We start from the raw sequence: 21,367 nt of genomic DNA, 5'->3' as shown, positions 1-21,367 counted from the left end.
GTCAAACTTGTTACGGGTTCAAAGTTTTGTCTTGAAAATGTAAAACAAATGAAAGTTAGAATTTTAAATGTGATTGAGTATCAAATTTATTTTTAAGGACATTTTTTGAAATAGTCAAAAGATTCGAATTTTGCACGTTGAATATTTTTCTCATGACTATTAAAATTAAAATAAAATGGCACACACTTCCGACATGCCACCTCCAGGTCAACATTGACTTTTTCCTCTAATAGTGATCAAAATATTGTATGTGAAGCATATTATACAAAATTATGCTCAAGTGAAGCAAAACAAACACAAAATTGAACGGGTTAACCGTAGTTATTTTTTTTTATCAATTAGCAAAGTCGAGAAGCCCCCAAACTTATCAAAAAAAATTTCATGGTGTAACTCAAAACTATTATTACATGAAAAGTATCTCCGAAATTGGTTTATAACCAAATTTCTTTCAACTATACATATGTGATACTAAGAATAAATTTTCAATAGATGGAGTGTTCTTGGTATGTTTTTGCGCGTACATTATTTATTTATTAAGTTTTTTTGAAAAAAAAATTCATTTTGTGATATAAATAAAATCAATTTATGTATAAAATGATACATACATATATGTAATACATTTTTCTATATACATTATATATTGATTTATTTGTAACTTAATTACTTAGATTATCATGTGTGTTACATGAACTCTAAAGCTAGTTATAAATGAAAGATTAACTTCTTTACTTTAACCACATTAGTGTGGATACTGATAAATACTAAATTCTTATTTACTTTTTTTTGAACGACCAACTAAGTAACGCCGAGTACTTCGTACGCGACCTCTATTGGCTAAAGGTAGCCTGAGCCGGCCACTAGTCCAGACGGACAGAGCCTCTAGTGGTCCACCTATTGAGGGATTCACCAGATAAAACCCGACCCCCACGCCCTCCAAATGGCACGCCAGGGAAGAGCCGGTAAAACCGGGTGAGATCAGGACTCGAACCCTGGCAAGTCAGGGTCATCGCTCATATCTCCCATATAAATTGGTGATAGTGAGGTTTGAACCTCCTATCGCTCACTAGTAAAGTGAATTCTCTACCATTAAGCCACAATACTTTTACCAAGCTAAGTAACACACATATATAAAGGTATGGTAGCAATTAGTCTCTTTACTATAAAGTGGTTCACAAAACACACTACGGTAGCAATTAGTCTCTTCACTAAAATTGCACTCTGATTATTATTCTTACTATAGGTCTAAGGATTTAGAGAGCACATATTTCGGTTAGTCTATGGTGAAGCATGTGTTGTGGCTCGGGCGGCCCCGACTAGGGCTGTCATAACATATCGGACATGACAAGATAAGACACGATGACCTGTGATACTAAACATGAACACAATGCGATAACTATTCGTGCCATTTTTTTCAAACACAAACACAAACCTACTTAGTAACAGGTTAGCCTGCTAAGGAACATGTTTAAAGACATAATGAATACTATATGTGTAATGAAACAAAAATTTTCGAAACGAACATAAAAGTCTTAATTAATACATAACAAGTGGCAAGCCATGCTCAAAAGTATTTCATCCGGCAACTTTCTGGTGGAAAAGATAAAAGTCGAGCAAGTATTCTTGATATAACAACGGTCAATGTCAATGAAAGTCAACTTTCTTCGCCAAAATGCAAAAGATCATCACCCGAGCAATGTAAATTTCAGTGGAATCAGCCTAGTGGTGGCGGTGGTAACAACGGTGCATCTACAACTTTCCTCCAAACAAATGGTAACAACTTTACTTCTCAATACCGAGGTAATGTGGGGTTTAGAATGGGTGGTGGTGGTGGTTTAAATGACTTTTACAGTGTACCAAAAAGCACGGTTTTTCAAATGCAACCCGTGATGCATTACCCTCATGTATGATCAAATGTCGTTAACGTGTTTAGTGATTTCGGAATGGTTGATTTCTTTTTGGTTTGATTTGAGTAGTTTTCTTGTGGTGTTACCCTCATGGTGCTTATGGTATATTGCTTATGGTGTTAACTTGTTATCTATAATGTGGATATTGTAAGTAGTTTTTTAGCACCTTATGATTGTTAATACTCTTTATTAAATATTGCTTTATAACAACATTAATGAATATATGTATGCTTGCTATAACAATTTTATTTGTTTGACACCATAATCCTTATAGGTTTATATATTCATAAAATAAAATTACTTTTTTGGAAAACACAATTTTTCTTCGAGTTATATATTTTGCATTGTCTTTTTTACGTCTTTGTGCATAGCCGATCAAAATTAAGTATATAAGTTATCGTTTGACCATTAAAATATCATTCTTGACTCGTGTATGAATCTTTATTTGAAAGTTGATACGACTAAGTGATACACGGATGATCAGTTCCAAGATCCCGCATAGTGAATCATGATAATGATCTATAATAGTACCTTAAACTCACCAATGTGGTTTTCCAATGTGCTAACATGTAGTTGTTGATTTGGACTAATATTTGATTATCACGGGCAAATCCAAATTGAACCTAACACATTTAGGACCACATACATATTGATGCAGGAACGGAAGCATTCAAATGGCTCATGACACTTTAGTTAATCAAAGACTGATAAACTGAACCATAGGTTCCAAGAACAATGTTCTTTTATATAAACTTAATCAAAAAACTAATTAAAACAATAAACCATAACATCCAATTTATACTAAAGACTATCTTACTAAACAAGAAAGATAAATATTAGGAAACTTGAATTTTAAACGAATAATAAAAGATATTAAATATCTGATATTCAAATAAGGAGATATCCTGTATCATACTCCCCGTCTTCGAAAAAACTCGTCCTCGAGTTTTGCCTCCAGGGTCAAACGGAACATCAACCCGCTTCTCATCTATTTTTATTATTATCACGACCCACTTAAACATTCCAACGTGATGGAGTGCATTGCCCAACTTTAAACTTGTACCACCCGGGTCAAAGGGAGTGTGGATTCGCGTCCTATCCACCGCCGACGTTACTCGCTCAAATAGTTCAGCTCCCACTTCCGTTATTTTTATTGTGATGAACCCATATTGAATCCATGGTTTTGCTCCAACTTTATTCTTACACCCTACATTTAATAATTCCCGTACAGAACTTTCATGCAATCTAGATTTTATTTCCATGTATGCAACTTTAGTAATATGCCTCACCATATCTTGTGTATTATTTAAACAAATTTTATTGACATGCAAACCCACATCAGAATCCTTATCACCAATTATCGAAATCCTTTTTTCACTTTGATTTTGAGTTTCCACTAAAATCGGAGCAAAAGTCAAATTACCTACTATTTGAATTCCCTTGATATCAGACAACACCATAGGCATCATCGTGGACGGACTTTGAGATCCGATAGTAGCCGCCGCACCATCTAGAACCACCATATATTCTTCCTCTTCATCGTAGTTATCAAACACGGGTGGCGAATCCCAGCTAAAATCACTACCGGATGGATACGCAAATAAACAGTTATCATCATCAAAATCAACCTCGTCTTCATCAAACCTCGACCCCTCTTCATCGAGCCTCGGTCCGTCTTCTAATAAACACTCTGGATAGATCGGTTCATAGAACCGGGGTGGATGACGGCCAAACGGATGCTGCTCTCCGTCGCCACCTTCGTCCCAGACGACGGTGCTCGACTCGGTTTCCGCCTTGCGCATCTCCCGTTGTAACTCGAGATCGCGGACTCGTTTTCGGAGCTGTTTGATCTCCTCAAGATCACGTACTCGTTGTCGGAGTCGTTTGATTTCTTCAAGATCATGAACTCGTTGTCGGAGTCGTTTGATCTCTTCAAGATCCCGCAGGTCGGGATGGATTCCACTGCTGCCTCTCGCGGCGACTCTGCTAGTAGAATGCCAATATCTACCGTGGGCACGTGAATCAGCCATACTTGTGTCGTTGCCTCGGGCGGCGAATCTACGAGCAAACAAGTATTCTTCCTCACGTCGAGCCATTTGAGAACCAAAAGCTATGATACCAAATGATGCAGGAACGGAAGCATTCAAATGGCTCATGACACTTTAGTTAATCAAAGACTGATAAACTGAACCATAGGTTCCAAGAACAATGTTCTTTTATATAAACTTAATCAAAAAACTAATTAAAACAATAAACCATAACATCCAATTTATACTAAAGACTATCTTACTAAACAAGAAAGATAAATATTAGGAAACTTGAATTTTAAACGAATAATAAAAGATATTAAATATCTGATATTCAAATAAGGAGATATCCTGTATCACATATTCTACGTTTTCCTTTTATCTTTTTAAAATCAAATCAATCAACATAATTTAAAAATATATGTCTTTTCTAAAATCCGGTATTTTATTATTCTTATTATTAATTCCTAACTAGGCTTTTTACTCGCGCGTTGCGGCGGTGCGTATTGTTTAAAATGTAAGTTGCAAAAAAAGAAAATGCAACTTGATATTTGATAAACGCCACTCTTAGAGTTGCAACAGTTCTTGTATAACCTCCTCTTGACATCTTCAGTTAAATGTTGAGCCCAAAACTGTTCTACGATTGAAGATCGTGAGGCGCCTTTATTCTAGGAATGAGGATCACGTGGCGTCTTAATATAAACAGGAACCCCAACAACCATCATAGGAGTTGTCTCAATGATAGATGATATGTAAAGCACATAAACTGGATGTTAAAGTACTTAGACTTTCAGAAGTTAAATATCATTCATACCTTTCTCATTTAAGTGGTGACTGAGCACGGTTACAAAGTAGCCAATTCGATTGATGAAGTCATCAACTCATCAGGAAACTCGGTAACGGTAACAAAAGTTGCTTACTATTGTGCAAAAAGTCAATTCATAAAAAACACAGCATAAGCTTTTTGAAATATCCTGGTCACTATTATCAAGAAAATCCAAAGTGCAATCTCCCATCCTACCCATTACAAAATGCAGGCTGCAAATGCAACCTGCAAGCTGAGTTGTTACCTTAATTACCATGTGCAATTTGACCCATAACCTTATCATATGCAATCTGACCCGTTACCAATGACACATGAACTGCAATCCAACATGTCACCAACAAAATCCAAGCTGTGATTCGACTCGTTAAAAAATTCAATGCAAGCTCCAATAAAAAATCCATCCCCTTTCAGATTACAATTAATGGAACTCTGCGATAAGTAACTAATTCAATATTTTCCCCAAACCAGTGCACTTCAATCTTTATGCAAAATTAAACTCACAAATTTATTTGAAAGCAAGCAACCCCTACTGTTTCTATTATATTAAAAATAATGAAACGTTAACTTCTTTCTACTTTTAGCGACCTAAAATCATCCTTGTTCATCTAAGGTAACCTTTAATGTGTTAGAAACATCCATAGGTTATGAAGGAAAGCCCTAAATAAAACTACAATATTCGTAGGCACATGGTAAATAAACAAAAATGTACACGATTATCACCTAAAGAAAAAAAAATCCTGCAGAACTACTATTCTAGCTACTACTGAAACATAAGCATTACCAACATAATCGTATGATTTTAAAACATAAATATAACTACAAATACAACTTTCAGTACCTGCCTCGTGGATAGGGCCAAACAAAAACGATGCTTAGAACTCTGAATGAATTCGTCATAAAGCATGGGATTTCGAACTTCAAATCAGTTTAATGAAATCGTAGATTTGATTAGGATGCATGTAGGTGAAATCGCAGACGATGCGACAAGCAGAGAGAACCGACATCGGGAGTGGAGGATGGCGATGTCGTCTCTGATCTCCCACTTTCCTTCGACTGAACCAATGATGCAAGAAGGGCACGACATCTTGATGATATGATGGTGGAGTGGGGAAGAAACGTGAAGCTGACAAACAATTGAGAGTACAAAGCATTGTGAGTTGTACGGCGTGCATCATAATATCCAACAGAGATGAATAGTAGTTTATGCTCACATCACCGACTCCTCTTTTTAATATATACTAGTTTTTGCGACCCGTGTGTTACGACGGGACTAAAAACCAAACAAAAAGCACACCAAAACAAGTCGAATCACGCATGCATGTTTACTCGTAAAATTTACATAAAATAAGTATTTCTATAAATATTATAAAGTTCAAAATAATCTTTAGTTCCAGAGTAAGTTATTTTCATGTAAATGTTTATTTAAATGTAAAAAAAGTTAAAAAAATTGAATAATTTAACGTATTCAAAGCCTCATGTACCTCCACTTTTCAACTTGACAAAAGAGTAATACAAGATTATGGACCAATATATTACTTGTAAATGAGGCTTAAACACTTCTACTTAAAATGAATAGTAAAACCTACTCACAAAGCAAATCCTCTATTTAATATATATATAATAATTTATAACATATTTGAAACAAAAAACCGCAAATCTATAACATACTTGAACAAAAAATCAAACAAACAAATTATAACATCCTCCAGAAATATAATATCGGATTCTGACATACATTAGTGAAATTATGGAAGTATGAATTTAGGCTATACTAACAGGCTAACAAGTATTTAACATGTTAGGACATGAATTAAAACATGTCTTAAACAAGTCGACATGTTTGAGACACGAAACCTCCACTAATACAAAACTGAGCAAAAGATGCGAGGAAGAAAACCAGAGGTGCGGTTCGTTATATTGATCGCACCTTTTGAGAAAGTTTTAATTTTATATAAAATTGATAGTAGAAGGTGCGGTTGAGGCATCCAATTTTAAGAGGGTTTAATTTTAAATAAAAGGATGGCAGAAGTTGCGGTTAAATCTACAGAATGAAAATAGTAAGCACAATTATTTCCCTCTAAAATTTTCACTTTCCCCCTAAAATTTTTACATTGCTTTTTCCTTCCTCCTTTCACCAAAATTAGGACCCAGAGTCTTATGCCCTAAAATAAGTACTCTTTTCAGTCTTTTGTTTCAACTTCATTATGTTTTTGGGTTTGTTATAATTTGTTGGGTAGTTATGATTCTTATGAGTATTTGACTTTCACTCATCATTATTCAAATATTTTGATTATATATACTTAACAGATGTATCTTGGCACTCAAATATTTTGATTTTGTTTTAAATCCAGCAAGTGTCTGGCTGAGAAGACGAATCTTTAAGTTTCTGACTCGGCTGTTGAGTTTGGAGCTGCACAAATCTTTGAATCGAGTGGTTCAATTGTTGCTTCCATGAGTGTTTAAACTTTAAAGCGGCTTTAAATATTGTAAGTGGTCTTCATTAACACATTGCATTACAGTATATGAATTAGGGAAGATGGTCATTAAGTCGTCTAATTTCATTTAGATTGGTAAGCAATCTGATCCGAACCAAAAATTGACCCTAATTTGAAGCCTAATTATATACCCAAAAATGAGAAATTAAGGTGATATAAATATTTGATCTTGAACATCTGAACTAAATTTGTGTACTTTTTTCTTCTGTTTCTTCATATAGGTTGAAGAATCACCTGCATTGAGATAATCCATTGTTACATGCATCTTTTGAACAGATAATAAGGCACCCATTCTATGCTTTGAGCTGCTTGGTAACTGCTTTTGATCACTGAAGTTTAATTTTAATTTAGACATTTAGTTTTAAAACTTAGTATAAAGACTGTTGCCATTTTGTTAGGTACAACCTTCATTGTGATCTACCCAACTTGTGTTGAAAGTAAGTGGCTTATGTTCAATGTTTATGACAGTTTTCCAACATATTCGTACAGTTTCATACTTATAAATTAATGATTAATTTTAACTTAATGTTTTTTCAACTTAGTGTTTGATGTTTGAGGGCTGGACATGTACTCCGTTAAGGCGTTTAAAGGTTAGTCCAACTTCTACTTTTTAGCGTTTATTTATCAACTAGAAACTCACTTATATACGACTATGAGTATGTTAATCGTCTAAAGAATTAGGATATATCTATACTGAAACTAGTAAATTTGGGATAGGATTTTAGGAATACAATATATTCAAAACCTAAGGAAACTAGCGATTAAGTAGATTTGTATTAGGATATGAATTATTTTTTATTACTTCATCTCTTGCCATCATTTTGTACAACCATAAACAAACATAAACAGTTTAACTCATTTATGTTCGTTCATTGAACAGTTTGTTTATATTGTTAATGTTCATACATGGTCGAACACGAGCATGTTCATTTTCTTAGAGAACTCACATGCATATATCATATAAGCTTCATTTTATTAATGTAACTTTATGTTTTGTTAGGTGATTTTACAGTTCTGACGGTTGCAAGAATGAAGACACATTGGTTTCGGTTGCAAGAATGAAAATGTCGGTTCGGGTTGTAAGAATGAAGACTAAAAAACACCCTTAAAACACTAGTATACTGTATATTTGTAAGAATGAAGTCCCCTATCTTTGTATGTTTGTGGTACAATGAAATGTACTTTTTTGTATATTATTTTATTGGGTTTTTTGGAAATTTATATTGGAACTAAATATATTTATGTATTATTTAATTACTAAAAATTAAAAAAAATGAAAATAAAAGTCAAAAGGTGTGGTCATGAACACAGTTTTGGAAATATTAAACACGGAGCAAAAAGTGCGGGCTCTTGCAAATATTAAAACTTGAGTAGAAGGTGCTGCTATAAGAAGTGCGTGTAACATCCTGTTTTCAAAAAGAATTAATAAAATAAGTTTCGTTTATTTTATAGTGTGTCGTTTATCGGTATAGATAAATAAACTAATAGAAGGTGGACTTGGACTTTAGAAGATGAAATAAGAGATTGAATGAGCCTTAGGTCCAAGGGCTTAAGGGAGTATAAATACCCCTTAAACCCTAATCTTTTCTATTTTTATCCATCTCTACACCATAGCCTACACCATAAAAACACACACAAACACTATCCTATAACCCGAGCCAAGATCCGAAGGTGAAAACCCGAACCTGTTGGTGCTAGAACGTTGTGACGAACCAAAACAACATCAAGACTAGACCGTGTTCGTAAACCAACTCATTTAAGGTACGTTTATATCGAGAACTTGTTCGTTTAGGTCCGGATTACGTCTAGAAATCATAAATTTGTTTGATTATATTAAAAACGAATCCAACTCAACAAATCCTACTGAAATCCGTTAACGTTTGATAGGCTAATTGTTAACTTAAGGAACCCGTAATATAGATGCATCAATCGCACCATATAAACACGAATATTTGGATGAATGAATGGTTAGGGTTTGTTGGTAATGGTATTACGAGTTCATTGATACCTAAATCGTGTTGTTTCGTTAAGAAACAAAGGTTTATTGCAAATCCGGTACGAGTTGACTGTATGTTATTCTTGACGATTTTGACTTTGACCCCTTGAGTCAAAGATCTGGATAAAACTGATGCTTATGCCCATTCGTTAAGTTCAGATAACGAATCAAGTGATTCGTTATTCACCCAATCGTTATGTTCAGATAACGAATCAAGTGATTCGTGACTCACCCATTCTTTATGTTTAGATAACGAATCAGGTGATTCGTTACTCGCCAATTCGTTACGATTAAGATAACGAATCAAGTCATGTTCAGATAATGAATCGGAATGACGAACCAGACGATGACAAGATGACGAACTAGGATAACGAACCAGACTATGTTAAGATAATGAACCAAAATACCGAATCAGATCATAAAAGATAACGAATCAGTTAACGAATCAGGCTTAATTCGTTATAGCAAACGAGTTAGCGAATTAGATAATAATTTAAAATTCTAATGGAAAACTTGTTAAGACAATTAATGAAAATAAAATTTTCCGAGCTGACCTGGCAGCTGGACCCCAGCCAGGGCTCTGCCCCTTGGACCCCGCTAGGGGCTGCCTCCCGTAGAACCCCGATGCCAGGGGCGCTGCCCTCCGGACTCCCGTTCGTTGAGGGTTATAACTAGACTAGAAATGCGATATGAGTAGTGATAGTTAATTGATACGTGTAATTGTTATATAGTTAGTCGCGCACAGCTAAGGAAATGAATAACAATTAACGGTGAACGTAATCGAGTTCAGGTAAGTTTCTATCCCCATTCCTTGTTATATTTTCGGAGCTGTGTGCATACTCGATGTCATATTTAATACACTTACCTTAAATGGTAAGTGTATGCCATGTATGATTTGTATGTTAATTATGTATATCTTAAATGTAAATGAAAGCTTGTCAGTGCGTGAATGATCTTCGGATATTGCATGCACTGTCAGGCGATGGTTTGTTGTTATGATTGTTGTATATGATGGATGAATGATGCATGTATGTATGAAACTTACAATTATATATTTAGAAAGGTATGGCATGATAGTAGGGAAGAAAGGGAGACCGGACCCTAATAATATCCGAGGATGGAGGGTACCAGACCCTAATAATATCCGAGGAAGAAGGGAGACCGGACCCTAATAATATCCGAGGATGGAGGGTACCGGACCCTAATAATATTCGAGGTATGTAGGGCGAAACGCTCTTTATAATGTAAGGTTAGTTATGAACATATATGAAAGAATGATGAACATGTTAAGTATGTAATGCGTACCTTCGGGCACGTATATGTGTACGTAAAGTAAGTGATTTGATTAACTAGAACTCACTCAGCATAGCTGACTTTTAGTATGCACACATGTTAACAGATTGAGATAGCTGGTTTGAGCAGGACACATGGCAAGATTGAAGAGGCTGACATCTGAAGATTTGTCATGATTTTTTGATATTATCATTTATGTTATGTTTTAAAAGACAAGTTGAGAATGTTTGTAATGAATGGTTGACTATTATTATTATTTCGCGAAAGTTTTAATTAACTCTGATATTTAGAACTGTGTTTATGAGTAAATCAAACGATAGAGTAGGGCACCGGGATCGGGGCCTTACAGTACGGTTGTATAAACTCAAAAGATTCAATGCTATAAGATGTAGTCCTACTCTAGCACCTTCAGGCAAAAACACCGCACCTTTAGGCTAATTCTGCATAGTGCTCTTAAGCTTAAACCCAAACATGTTAAAACCTGCGTTAACATGCCCGTGCCATAAATTAACAGCCCTACCCTCGACCCTTGTTTTTTTTCTCATTAGTGTAAATTTACATAGTTTTTGTCCAAAAGTTTTTATACGTAGTGTAAATTTACTCGTTTTCCTAATAACACTTAACGTCCGACCCTCGCTGTTTATGAAATTTCATATACATATTGAGTCTTAACCCTGCTGTGTTTTCGTCCAAGCTTCGTCTTATCAAAAAACTAAAATAAATAGGACTTTGTGATAGGGGTGTTCAAAAAAATCTAAACTCGACTCCGAATTCAAAATATCCGAAAATCCGATTTATTCGAAAAATTCGGATATCCGAATTATCGATTTCACATTCGGATAGTGGTTTTGATATTTTTCAGATATCCGAAATATTCGAATTATTTCTTTTGAAATCTAAAATATCAAAAGTCGAAACTCGGATATCCGAAATATCCCAATCTCGCTTATACTAACCGCCTGACAACCTTAGCGATCCTAAACAAAGATAAGTAAAATTATCACATAATAACATAATAGACACCAAAAGCTAAATATTGTTTATAATTCTGATAGAAGCTAATCTAAAAAACATAAAATAAATAACTGAAATACAAACTATGGCTAAATACTTCCAATTATTTAACATCATAAAGATAAATATAACTAATTCAAACTTTAGATGATCTTCAATAACATTAGCTTCAAGGTTATGCTTTATTATAAACTGGTCGAATTAATAAAACAAAAAGAAGCTAACTAGTAAACTTATATAAATATTAAGAACACATATAGCAAGACGAATTCACATATTAATATTGTTACATTGGCCGAAACTCAAGGCCAGAGACAATAAGGCCGGACAAAGAGCCTTCATAACTTAAAATTTTCAAATTAACCCGAACACAATCATTTTCAAGTTCAAGATTTGAGTTGAATTTCTTGACGTTAACCTCCATCCACCCATCACTCCTTTGTTTTGGAATCTGAGTAATATTATGTATATTCCATGGGCTTGGGGTTCTGAAATAAACAAATTCGGACACTTTAATTTTCTGAAGTAGATCTCGTACTTTGACTGGACCATGCATCTCATTACAATTTTCGGAAAGCTTAAACACTAAGTAGCACACATAATCTGCATCTCGTGACAACATTTGGCTTTTAACCGTGCAACTGATACGAAATATTTGTTGTGGCAGAAGCTCAAGCACCTCTTCAAATCTGCATGTACATTATATTATGTGATAAGTATTTTTTTAGAAACATTGGTAGATTTTGAAGACATAAACAACCGCATCAATCTATTAAGAGTATAAATTAACATTTACAAAAAGCTAACCTGGACTTGGGTGTTGGTTTTGGAACAAAAAGCTCCAAATCAGAAGAGTTGTAGAGAGCCGCCTTTGCTGAAAGCATAAGGTGCTTCTTTCCATTCACTTCATTTAGCGAAACCAACTATTCATAAATTAGTGAATTGTTACAGAACCAGGAGGAATGTTTAAAATTTCAATATGTATTAATTTTTCTAGAAGTAAATAAGAACCTCTTCCCCGTAGTCATAGTTTATGGACCCCTTTAATATCATTTCGCTTTTAGTTGGCATTTGTAGGAACTGATCCAAGTTCGAGTTTGATTCCAAAACTTTTTGGACTTTCCTCGACTTTTCAGTTTCTTCATGTTCCACCTATTTAAAATTCCTTAGACTATTTCATAAACATGTAACGTAGAACATTTGCAAAATACAAACTAGAATGGAAATATAATGAAACTTACGTTGTCGATGGGTTGAAACTCAATGCCTTCTACATAGATCGCATCATGTTCTCTACAATAGGATGCTGAAAGGCTCTCTAGTAAAACCTCAAAATCACCATCATCTTTATGGTTCAAGAACCGGTATAGTTCAATCATCATCCACTCGTCAGCTCTCCATTTTGAAAAATACGCATGTAAGGTTTCGTTCCCCTTTCTGTACTTTAGGTCAACATACATTGGGGTTCTAGAAACATTTCTAGAATCGCAAAACTTGAAGACTAGATAGACCCCATATTCGGTATTTGGAGATAAAAATTGAGCTCTTGTCTCGATTTTGATCATCAAATTTGAAATATCAAACATCTGTGCTACCATCTTAAACCTGCAAGATATTAAACTCTAAATTAGTTGTAGTCTCTTCTTTTTTTAAATCAAAAATGAGAAAAACAGAACTTACAAAGTATGATCACACCCATCTCCTACATATACTAGGCGAAGGTGTAACACAGAAGAATACATATAACCAATAGATAAACATAATAAATTAAATAATAAACTATAATTTTCAGAAAATGTATTATAATATAGTATATATATATATATATATATATATATATATATATACTGGGGTGTAATGAATTTGCGTTTTCTTTAGTTTTATAATTCGTTATGTTAGAAGCTATGGACATGTAACGAGAAACCGAACAAAGTTAGTACCCGAAAAATCCAATATGAAATAAGTTATAAGTAAGGTAATGATTTTATTATTATCTGACAATACGGGGAAGGTTAACGTACAAATGAAATTAAATTGCTAATGGTGAGAGTAAAGTAGAGTAATGATGTAATTACATATATAATTACTTTATTTGTATATAAAATTACTCTACTTGATTTTTAACAAGTAGCATGTTAATTTCATTTGTATTTGATCCAAACCCATGACAATACCATATATAAGAGCAAACACATAGATTGAAAGAGAGAACCTTGACTTTGGAACATTAATACACCAATTATCATGAGGATTGCCATTTCTGTATGAAAATGTTCTTGCTGATATGATTTCAGTTCCTTCACCGTTACTTCCAAGTGTAAACAACTGAGATGCATAACAAAACAAGTCAATGGAATTTTGGACCATCCCTTAAAATAATTGCTACAGCTTACAAACCTGAAGACTTCGTAACTAGAAATTTGTCATAACTTTTAAACAAAAGAAGAATTCCTTAGGATTAGCCGATCAGTATTTACCAGATTATCATCTTGAAGAAAAATTCCTTTAATGAGCAGATTATAAATATTCTTTTTCATTCGGGTTCTCGAATATTTAGACAATTTTAATATTTCCTGATAGTTCTCCAGCAATTTAGGCCTCCATATATCATAATCCTCCTGAAAATTATAATTAAACAAAAATTAATATATACTTTTATGCATACACCAAACAGTTGTCCACATCTTATAAACAGTTTTCACATTCATTTTGATATTTCTTTATGGATTTTTGAAATCCAAAACAAGGCTTTCAAATAAACTAGTGGCTGTGTTGTCGTTTAAGTTGGGTTCCGAATTCATCAAATAATATTGTGCAATGCAGTGCTGACTGGACACTCGATAAAGCCGGCTGAGCCTGTTGTGGTTTTGGCAAACATGGGCTTCAACGAGTTTTTTTTTTCAAGAATTTAAACTAACAAAGAAAATTAAAAGAAAACTTTTAATAAAAAGTTTTAAAAATATAATTTAATTTTTAAAATACAGAGTAATAAAGTGACAATATAAGAGGGGCCGAGGCACTGCGTGAGGAGCTCCCATCACGCGTGATGGCTCACCGCACACCGCCGTCAGTCATTGCTCACGCGTGACGGGGGTTGGTTGCGTGATAGCCATCACGCAAGTGATGAGTGTTTATCGAGATAATTTGACCATTGGGGAGGGAGCCGTTGGGAACGGGGGGGGGGGGGGGGGAGGGTTAAAAAAAAACCAATATAAAACCAAAACCAAAACATAAACCAAATCCAACTCAAAACACTCTCAATCTTCCCCTTCATTCACAACAAAAAATATGGAATTTTCGAATTACTTGGTCCCTTAGACACCGATAGCTCTTCGACTTCGGACAATGACATTCTCGAATGGTTCCCGTTGTTATATAACGAACTTGAAGGCCCGAGCCGTCCAAAGTAAAAAATGGTGGAGCGTGATCGTATACATGCCCACGAAGTGCTAATGAACGACTATTTTGTGGAGGATCCGAAATACAATGACGAGACGTTTAGGGAACGCTTTCGTTGCCTAAATCTTTATTTTTAAAGATTGTAGCCGACGTCGAAGCAAACGAAGAATGGTTTCAAGAATCTTACGACACGAGGGGCAAACGAAGTTTTACGGCGCTTCAAAAATGCACATCCGCTATTCGTCAACTAGCGACAGGTAACCCACCCGACCAATTCGATGAATACTTACAAATGTCTGAGAGAACTTCACGTGAATGTATACAATTCTTTTGTAACGCGATTATAAAATTGTATGGCAAAGAGTTTCTACGAAAACCAACAAGACACGACATTACACGTCTTTACGCCGTGCACGGGGCTATATGGCATTTTCCAGGGATGCTCGGTAGCATCGATTGTACACATATCGAATGGAGGAATTGTCCACGGGAGTTGCAAGGGGCGTATGTTAGGGGTGATATCAAACGACCAACCATCTCACTAGAAGCGGTTGCGTCAAATGATTTATGGTTTTGGCGAGTTTTCTTGAACTTTTCACGAGCGAGCTCTAGCTAAACATTTCAGCTCGCTAAGATAAACGAGCCGAACTGTATAGTTTTTCTAATGTTTTGAGCTTGTGTTATGATCTAAAATGTCAATTCTTGATATGGGTTGTTGTTTCTTGGCTGATCTTTGAGTCTTGTTTGTGATTTCTGATGTTTTGAGCTTGTGTTATGACTACAAATGGGTTCTTGTATCATCGGTGATCTTTGAGACTTTGTGTGTTTTGTGATCTTTGAGCTTGTGTTATGATCTAAAATGTCAATTCTTAATATGTGTTCTTCTTTCTTGCCTGATCTTGTGATTGCTTATTCTCTTTGTATTTGTAGTTATGTTAAACCATTTTCAATTGTTACATTTTTTTGTCCTATGATCTAAAAAGTCACGGGAAATGAAAGGAGAGTAGCCGACTCAGCTAAAACAGGACACTAGAGAGAGTAGTATCAACTCGATGATCGAAAAAGTGGAAGTCAACGGTTTTGATCTAGAACCAGAGTTTGACTTTTGGCCGATTCAACACCCAAGCGAACCGTCCCATTAAGATAGCCCGGTCCAGTGTCCTATGCCCTCACTCTTCCCACCTCATCAAAGTAAGCCTTTTCCACTTGTGCAACTTATTATATGTTTTAGTTGAATACATGATATTCCAACAACAACAACAACATATAGGATGAAAGAATGCAAGATGATCGGTTTTCATGTCAAACGAAGTCAGAAGCAACTGATGGCTTGCTTGATATTGGATCGTTTGTAAACGAGATGAGCCGACTCCCTTTGTAAACAGTCCAAGGGTTTGTAACGAGTTAGTTGGGTCGTTTAGCTGGCTAGCTAACTGGCTTGTTTAAACTAAATCTCAAGCTCATATATCTATAAATTACAACCTAAATACTAATACATATAAATCATTATAAAGTTTGTAGTTTATTAATATTATATTATTTGTAAAACGGTAAATATATTTTATACATATAAATAATAATGTATGATAAAATATTATTATTTATTTATATGTCAATATTTGTAAAACGGTAATATTTTATACGAAAACAGTGAGTTTGCTTAAACTTTTCGCGAGCGAGCTCTACCTAAATATTTCATTTCGCTAACATAAACAAGCTGAACTGTTCAGTTTGGTTTGTAAACTGATGCACTTGTGATGGTACTCGAGACATCACGTTAGCATTCTCACATTGAAAACTGCATAAACTTACGGCATCTTATTATGTCACTAATTGTTATTAAACGTAACCGGCTAAAGATGGCATAATTAACTATGTCAACAGGTTGAGTAACATTAACATACACACATATATAATATTGGTTCTGAATTTTTATTTATGCAAATGCAGTTGATCGATTACCAAGCCTGATAGGAGAATCTGCGGTTGATTGTTGCAGTCTTTCTTCCATTTCCAATATCGCCTTTACCTCAATTCATCGGTGGCACATTGACTTTATCTTTTGGTTCAATGTCATGGCTCACCTAAGGTATCTCTACCCCCGAGGCTACCTGATATGTTCCCAATCAAAGTATCTGCATTGTACGATGCATACATTTCTTCATTGCGGTGACACAACTAGATATAACTTCACTCTATTTACTATAACATGTAGTTATCATTACCATGATATCGTTGCTTATGTGTTTAGATGGACGCTCGAATTTTTCATGGATCAAAAATGTATACTAATGCTTACCAGAGTCTGTCAAATAATCTCACGACTATTTTCATAAACGGATTATCATTTTTATGAAGACCTAAAAGAATGATAATCAAATGAGGTTTGCACATTATGTAATGACTTGTACTTATTTTCCCTTTTTTTACCTCTGTTTTTTTAACTCAATCGTTTTATCATTTGATGAAACAACATATGAAACGTGGTATGGTTAAAACGGGTTCTTTTCAAAACATGAACAGTCAAAATTTTTTACTTTCCGATACGGGTGTGCAACGTGTCCGACTTGCACCTGAACTGATTTAAATAATTTCTCAAACCCGGAACAGGACCTATTACAAATGGGTCGGTCCGGGTATATAAAACGGTCCTGCGCGACGGATTTGACAGGTTTAACAAGTTCCTTAACAAAATTCAGAAACTATGATAAACTCTTTGATTGATTTCTTCCCTATAAGCCAAATAATATTTACAACATATACTCTTAACTAACTTTTCATCTATCACAAAAAGTACATAACCTGTTGCATTAATAGTGACAGTACATAACCTGATTTTGAAAGTATGATAACATAACCTGAATTCATCAATAAAAAACAAATTTATAATACAACATCGACAATAAGCAGCTCCTGGTTTGGTCGGTATCGTATCTTTCGGTTTCATGCACACCCATTGACTCATCAATTGGATAGCATAAATTAAGTTATTGTTTCTTGGAAAGGTTTGACCTGTACAAGCTTACAACAAAATGCCCAAAATAGATTTGACTCTTAATGTCAAAGTCCAAACGCAACAATTAAATTGCAATTCCAACCTCAACCATAAAATTTCAGGTTATTTGATCTTTTATTTGAATCAGTTTTTGAATTTGTTTTATAGTAGGAATATTATGTTGTTGTGGCAGATATAGGATGTTGGAGCTGACATAACATAAATCCGCATCTAATGATTGGTTTGGGCTGAAGTTTACAACGAAAATAGAAACAATCTGTGTGGCGGTGGCATGTTGAGGACCTGAAACAAAGGCCGAAGTCAACAGTTGACCAAGATTCTGAAAACATCGAAATGGTAAAACAGGTAGTTCAGTTGATTCTAGACAACACCTTTAATTTCAAGGTATAAGAGAACCCATGATCGCTGGCAGCTTTTAAAGTTTATATATATCCCTTGATATTTTATAAGCCTATTTAACTGTTTGCTTATGATCTCGTAAATATATTTTTTTTTGTATACTATGTAATGGCAAAAGATATTATCGTATTGTTTACTTATGTCATAGTTAAGTTTGTTTTTTGATCATTTTGTTTGCCTTTGTTTTGTTTCACATATTTAGCGTTTTCTTTCGTTAGATTTATTTATAATATTTGTTAGTAATTAAAAGTTAGTCCTTGTTTTTACTCAGCCTGCACTAGCATATGTTGCATTAACCTATAGAAAACTACTATGCCATCACAACCGTAACGACACCATCAAATTTCCGTCGCGTCTCTTTTAGGAACCTTACTCATACCGACCTAATCCTCATAGTGTCCCGCCGCAACGCGCAGGCACATCTACTAGTATAGATTATTATTATTATTATTATTATTATTATTATTATTATTTATGAACGGTTCTGATAAGATGCCGAAAATGACGAGAAACACCCGACGACTTTTGTTATTTAGCAATTAAAAATGAACATGAGAGATTTGAAATATGTAGTTTTGTTTCCATAAATGAATTAATTACTCGCAGTATTTGTAAATGGTTTAACTCTGATTATGAGATTTGTTATTAAGAAATTTAACAGATGTAGCCAGTTTGGTTTGTTTTGTCTACAAAAATAATAGATCCAATAGATCTATCCTGGAAACTAATATAAAGGGTGATTTGAGGAACTAAAGTTTAATTAATTATCTCTAAAGAAACACCCAAGAACAGAAACTTTACAAACAAACAGAACGTTCGAACAAAGTTAACAAGTAACAACAATGAACTTCGATACAAACACGATCATTTAGTTCTTGTCGCATGAGTACGTCTTCTTATACATACGGGTGACCTAACCGGACTGAACGGGCTTATTAGTTGAATTCTTTGCACGTGGATCCACATCTCCTTGTGATGGTGGTTTTTGTGGATCATTAATTGAGCGTTGAAATGAAACAGGTTTTTTACCCGCAACACCTGATGAAGAAGAAGAAGGAGCTCCAGGCCTGACAGAAGAAAAGGATGGAGGTCCACCAGACATGTTGAATGTGATATATTATTAATGCTCAAGTAAGTGATTGGGGAGATGGAGGACTAATAGTGCTCTACTTATAATAGAAGAAATGGATGTGATTTACGTAATATGATGACGCATAGGATGATGATGTTGCTTCTTGTTAAACTTTTTTTTTTCTTTTTTTGTTATAAAGTAAATTCATCCAATTTTATGTACCAGGATGGGAAGGCGTCGTGTCAGAGCCTACTGAAACAGGAAGGTACCCTTTTGGAGCATGTAGGCTAGGATTCTAAGAAGGTGCCTTGCCGGGCTGCGTTGTAGCCCTGTCGGTCGAAGAAATTGTCAAGACTGCTTATTCTACTAGTTTAGGCAACCAATTAGCTTAACAAGGATACATGTGATGATTATCATGCACGTGTCAAGTCAATTTAAAATAAAGACGTACATGTTGGACTCCCTTGATGCATGCCATGCGGCGCCCAAGGAGTTTGTGAGCAAATCCAGTCAGGTATATTCATATTAGCCGGATATTTTATTAACGTCTATATTACTAACTTTCGTCTCTTTTTTTTTCTACAAAAGATGTTTATTTTGATAATTTTTCTATTCTTCTACTTTAAAAAGTTGATTACATAATTAATAGTGATTGTGCATCGATAATGGTCACACTTATTATGCTTAAGTTTTAAAATTGCATGTTATTATTTGTTTTTCATTTTATAGATGGTTTGGAGTCACTAACCATTTATATCTGTTGCTTTTGTATAAATTATAAAATGACTATTTAAACTTACATGAAGATATGTGACTTGGAACGAATCAAATGAATTACTTGTACAATAAAGTCTAAAGTCATCTCCCGAATTATGTCACGTCAAACTTTAAATATCACTCACTTGGAATCGTTCAGCACTCTTACATTAATTTTATTATTAAAACAATTATATTTTCTCCACCTTCTCGGTAAGGACATCATTGTTAACTTCTTTCCTGTGTCATGTAGCTTTCATTTTTAAACATTTTTATTCTCACGCAAGGGACCCAACATACAATATAATTATTGCAAATTGCTGGTATTTGTATCTTCTTTCTTTTTTTATAAACGTGAAAAATAATAAATCATGCTCGGTGGCGTAAAGGTTAGGTTCGGAAGGGTGGCGTTGGCGAAGGCTTTTGAGAGGTGGAGTCGAATTGACTTCCTTTGATGAATAGGTACATTCTATTTCTGAGGTGCACCTTGGGGATAGTATGGATCGTTGGCAATGAGTTTGTAATGGACTGGTAGGGTTCTCAGTAAAAGATATGAGATTGTTGATGGAGGGACACTTTCTGCCAACCAATGTTTCTCAAACAATTTGGTATAAACACATTCCGAGAAAGATCAATATTTGTGCTTGGAGGATTTTGATAGATTGTCTCCCCACCCGATGTAATTTGGTGGACAGAAATATAGATATTCCCTCTGTTCTGTGTCCGTTTTGTAACCTTTGGCCGGAGTCGGCTAGTCATAATTTTGGTGTTTGTCCTTCTATCTCTCAGATATTGAGCAAAATTGCCTCTTGGTTGGATATTCGGTTTCCGGTGGATCGATCTCCTTCTCCTCTCATGAATTGGCTTAGTTCGACTCACTTAGTGGAAAAGAAGAAAGAGTTAGTGGGTTTGATTATCTTTATCACTTGGTGGAATATTTGGAGGCTGAGAAACGACATCATCTTCAAATTAAAAGGAAGTAAGGAGCGTCTTTTTGATGACATCGTTCAATTATCTTTTCTTTGGTATAGTGGTCGGTCTAGTAAATGTCGTGTTTCTTGGACGGCGTGGTTGTTAAACCCTCTGATGTATGTGTAACACTTTCCTTGTTTCCCCCGTCTAGTTTCTTGCTAGTCGTGGTTTTATTTTTTTTATATATTTCTGACGCCT

At 34.8% G+C, this 21,367-nt stretch overlaps 1 protein-coding gene and 1 long non-coding RNA gene across 2 annotated transcripts; one reads left to right on the top strand and one right to left on the bottom strand.

The window, feature by feature from the left end:
* Positions 1–7,029: 7,029 nt before the first annotated feature.
* LOC143529579 (uncharacterized) lies at positions 7,030–8,289 on the top strand. The gene is made up of 3 exons (XR_013134686.1): positions 7,030–7,243; positions 7,474–7,842; positions 8,253–8,289. It is a non-coding gene; the product is annotated as an uncharacterized LOC143529579 (long non-coding RNA).
* A 3,550-nt stretch (positions 8,290–11,839) lies between these two features.
* LOC143529593 (uncharacterized) lies at positions 11,840–19,471 on the bottom strand. The gene is made up of 8 exons (XM_077025354.1): positions 19,288–19,471; positions 17,757–17,812; positions 14,033–14,173; positions 13,768–13,880; positions 12,797–13,160; positions 12,567–12,707; positions 12,363–12,478; positions 11,840–12,244 (listed from the first exon to the last, which is right to left on the bottom strand). The coding sequence occupies exons 1-8, from the start codon at positions 19,469–19,471 to the stop codon at positions 11,842–11,844; spliced, it is 1,518 nt and encodes a 505-aa protein (XP_076881469.1). The 3' UTR covers positions 11,840–11,841.
* Between the last annotated feature and the right edge of the window lie 1,896 nt (positions 19,472–21,367).

This window comes from Bidens hawaiensis, unplaced genomic scaffold (genome assembly GCF_021521415.1).
Source record: "Bidens hawaiensis isolate Kalapana, Puna unplaced genomic scaffold, B.hawaiensis_p1.1 tig00008580_1, whole genome shotgun sequence".
Classification (NCBI taxonomy): Eukaryota; Viridiplantae; Streptophyta; class Magnoliopsida; order Asterales; family Asteraceae; genus Bidens; species Bidens hawaiensis.
Note: the sequence above shows the minus strand (reverse complement) of the source record. Positions and strands in the feature narration are given on the sequence as shown.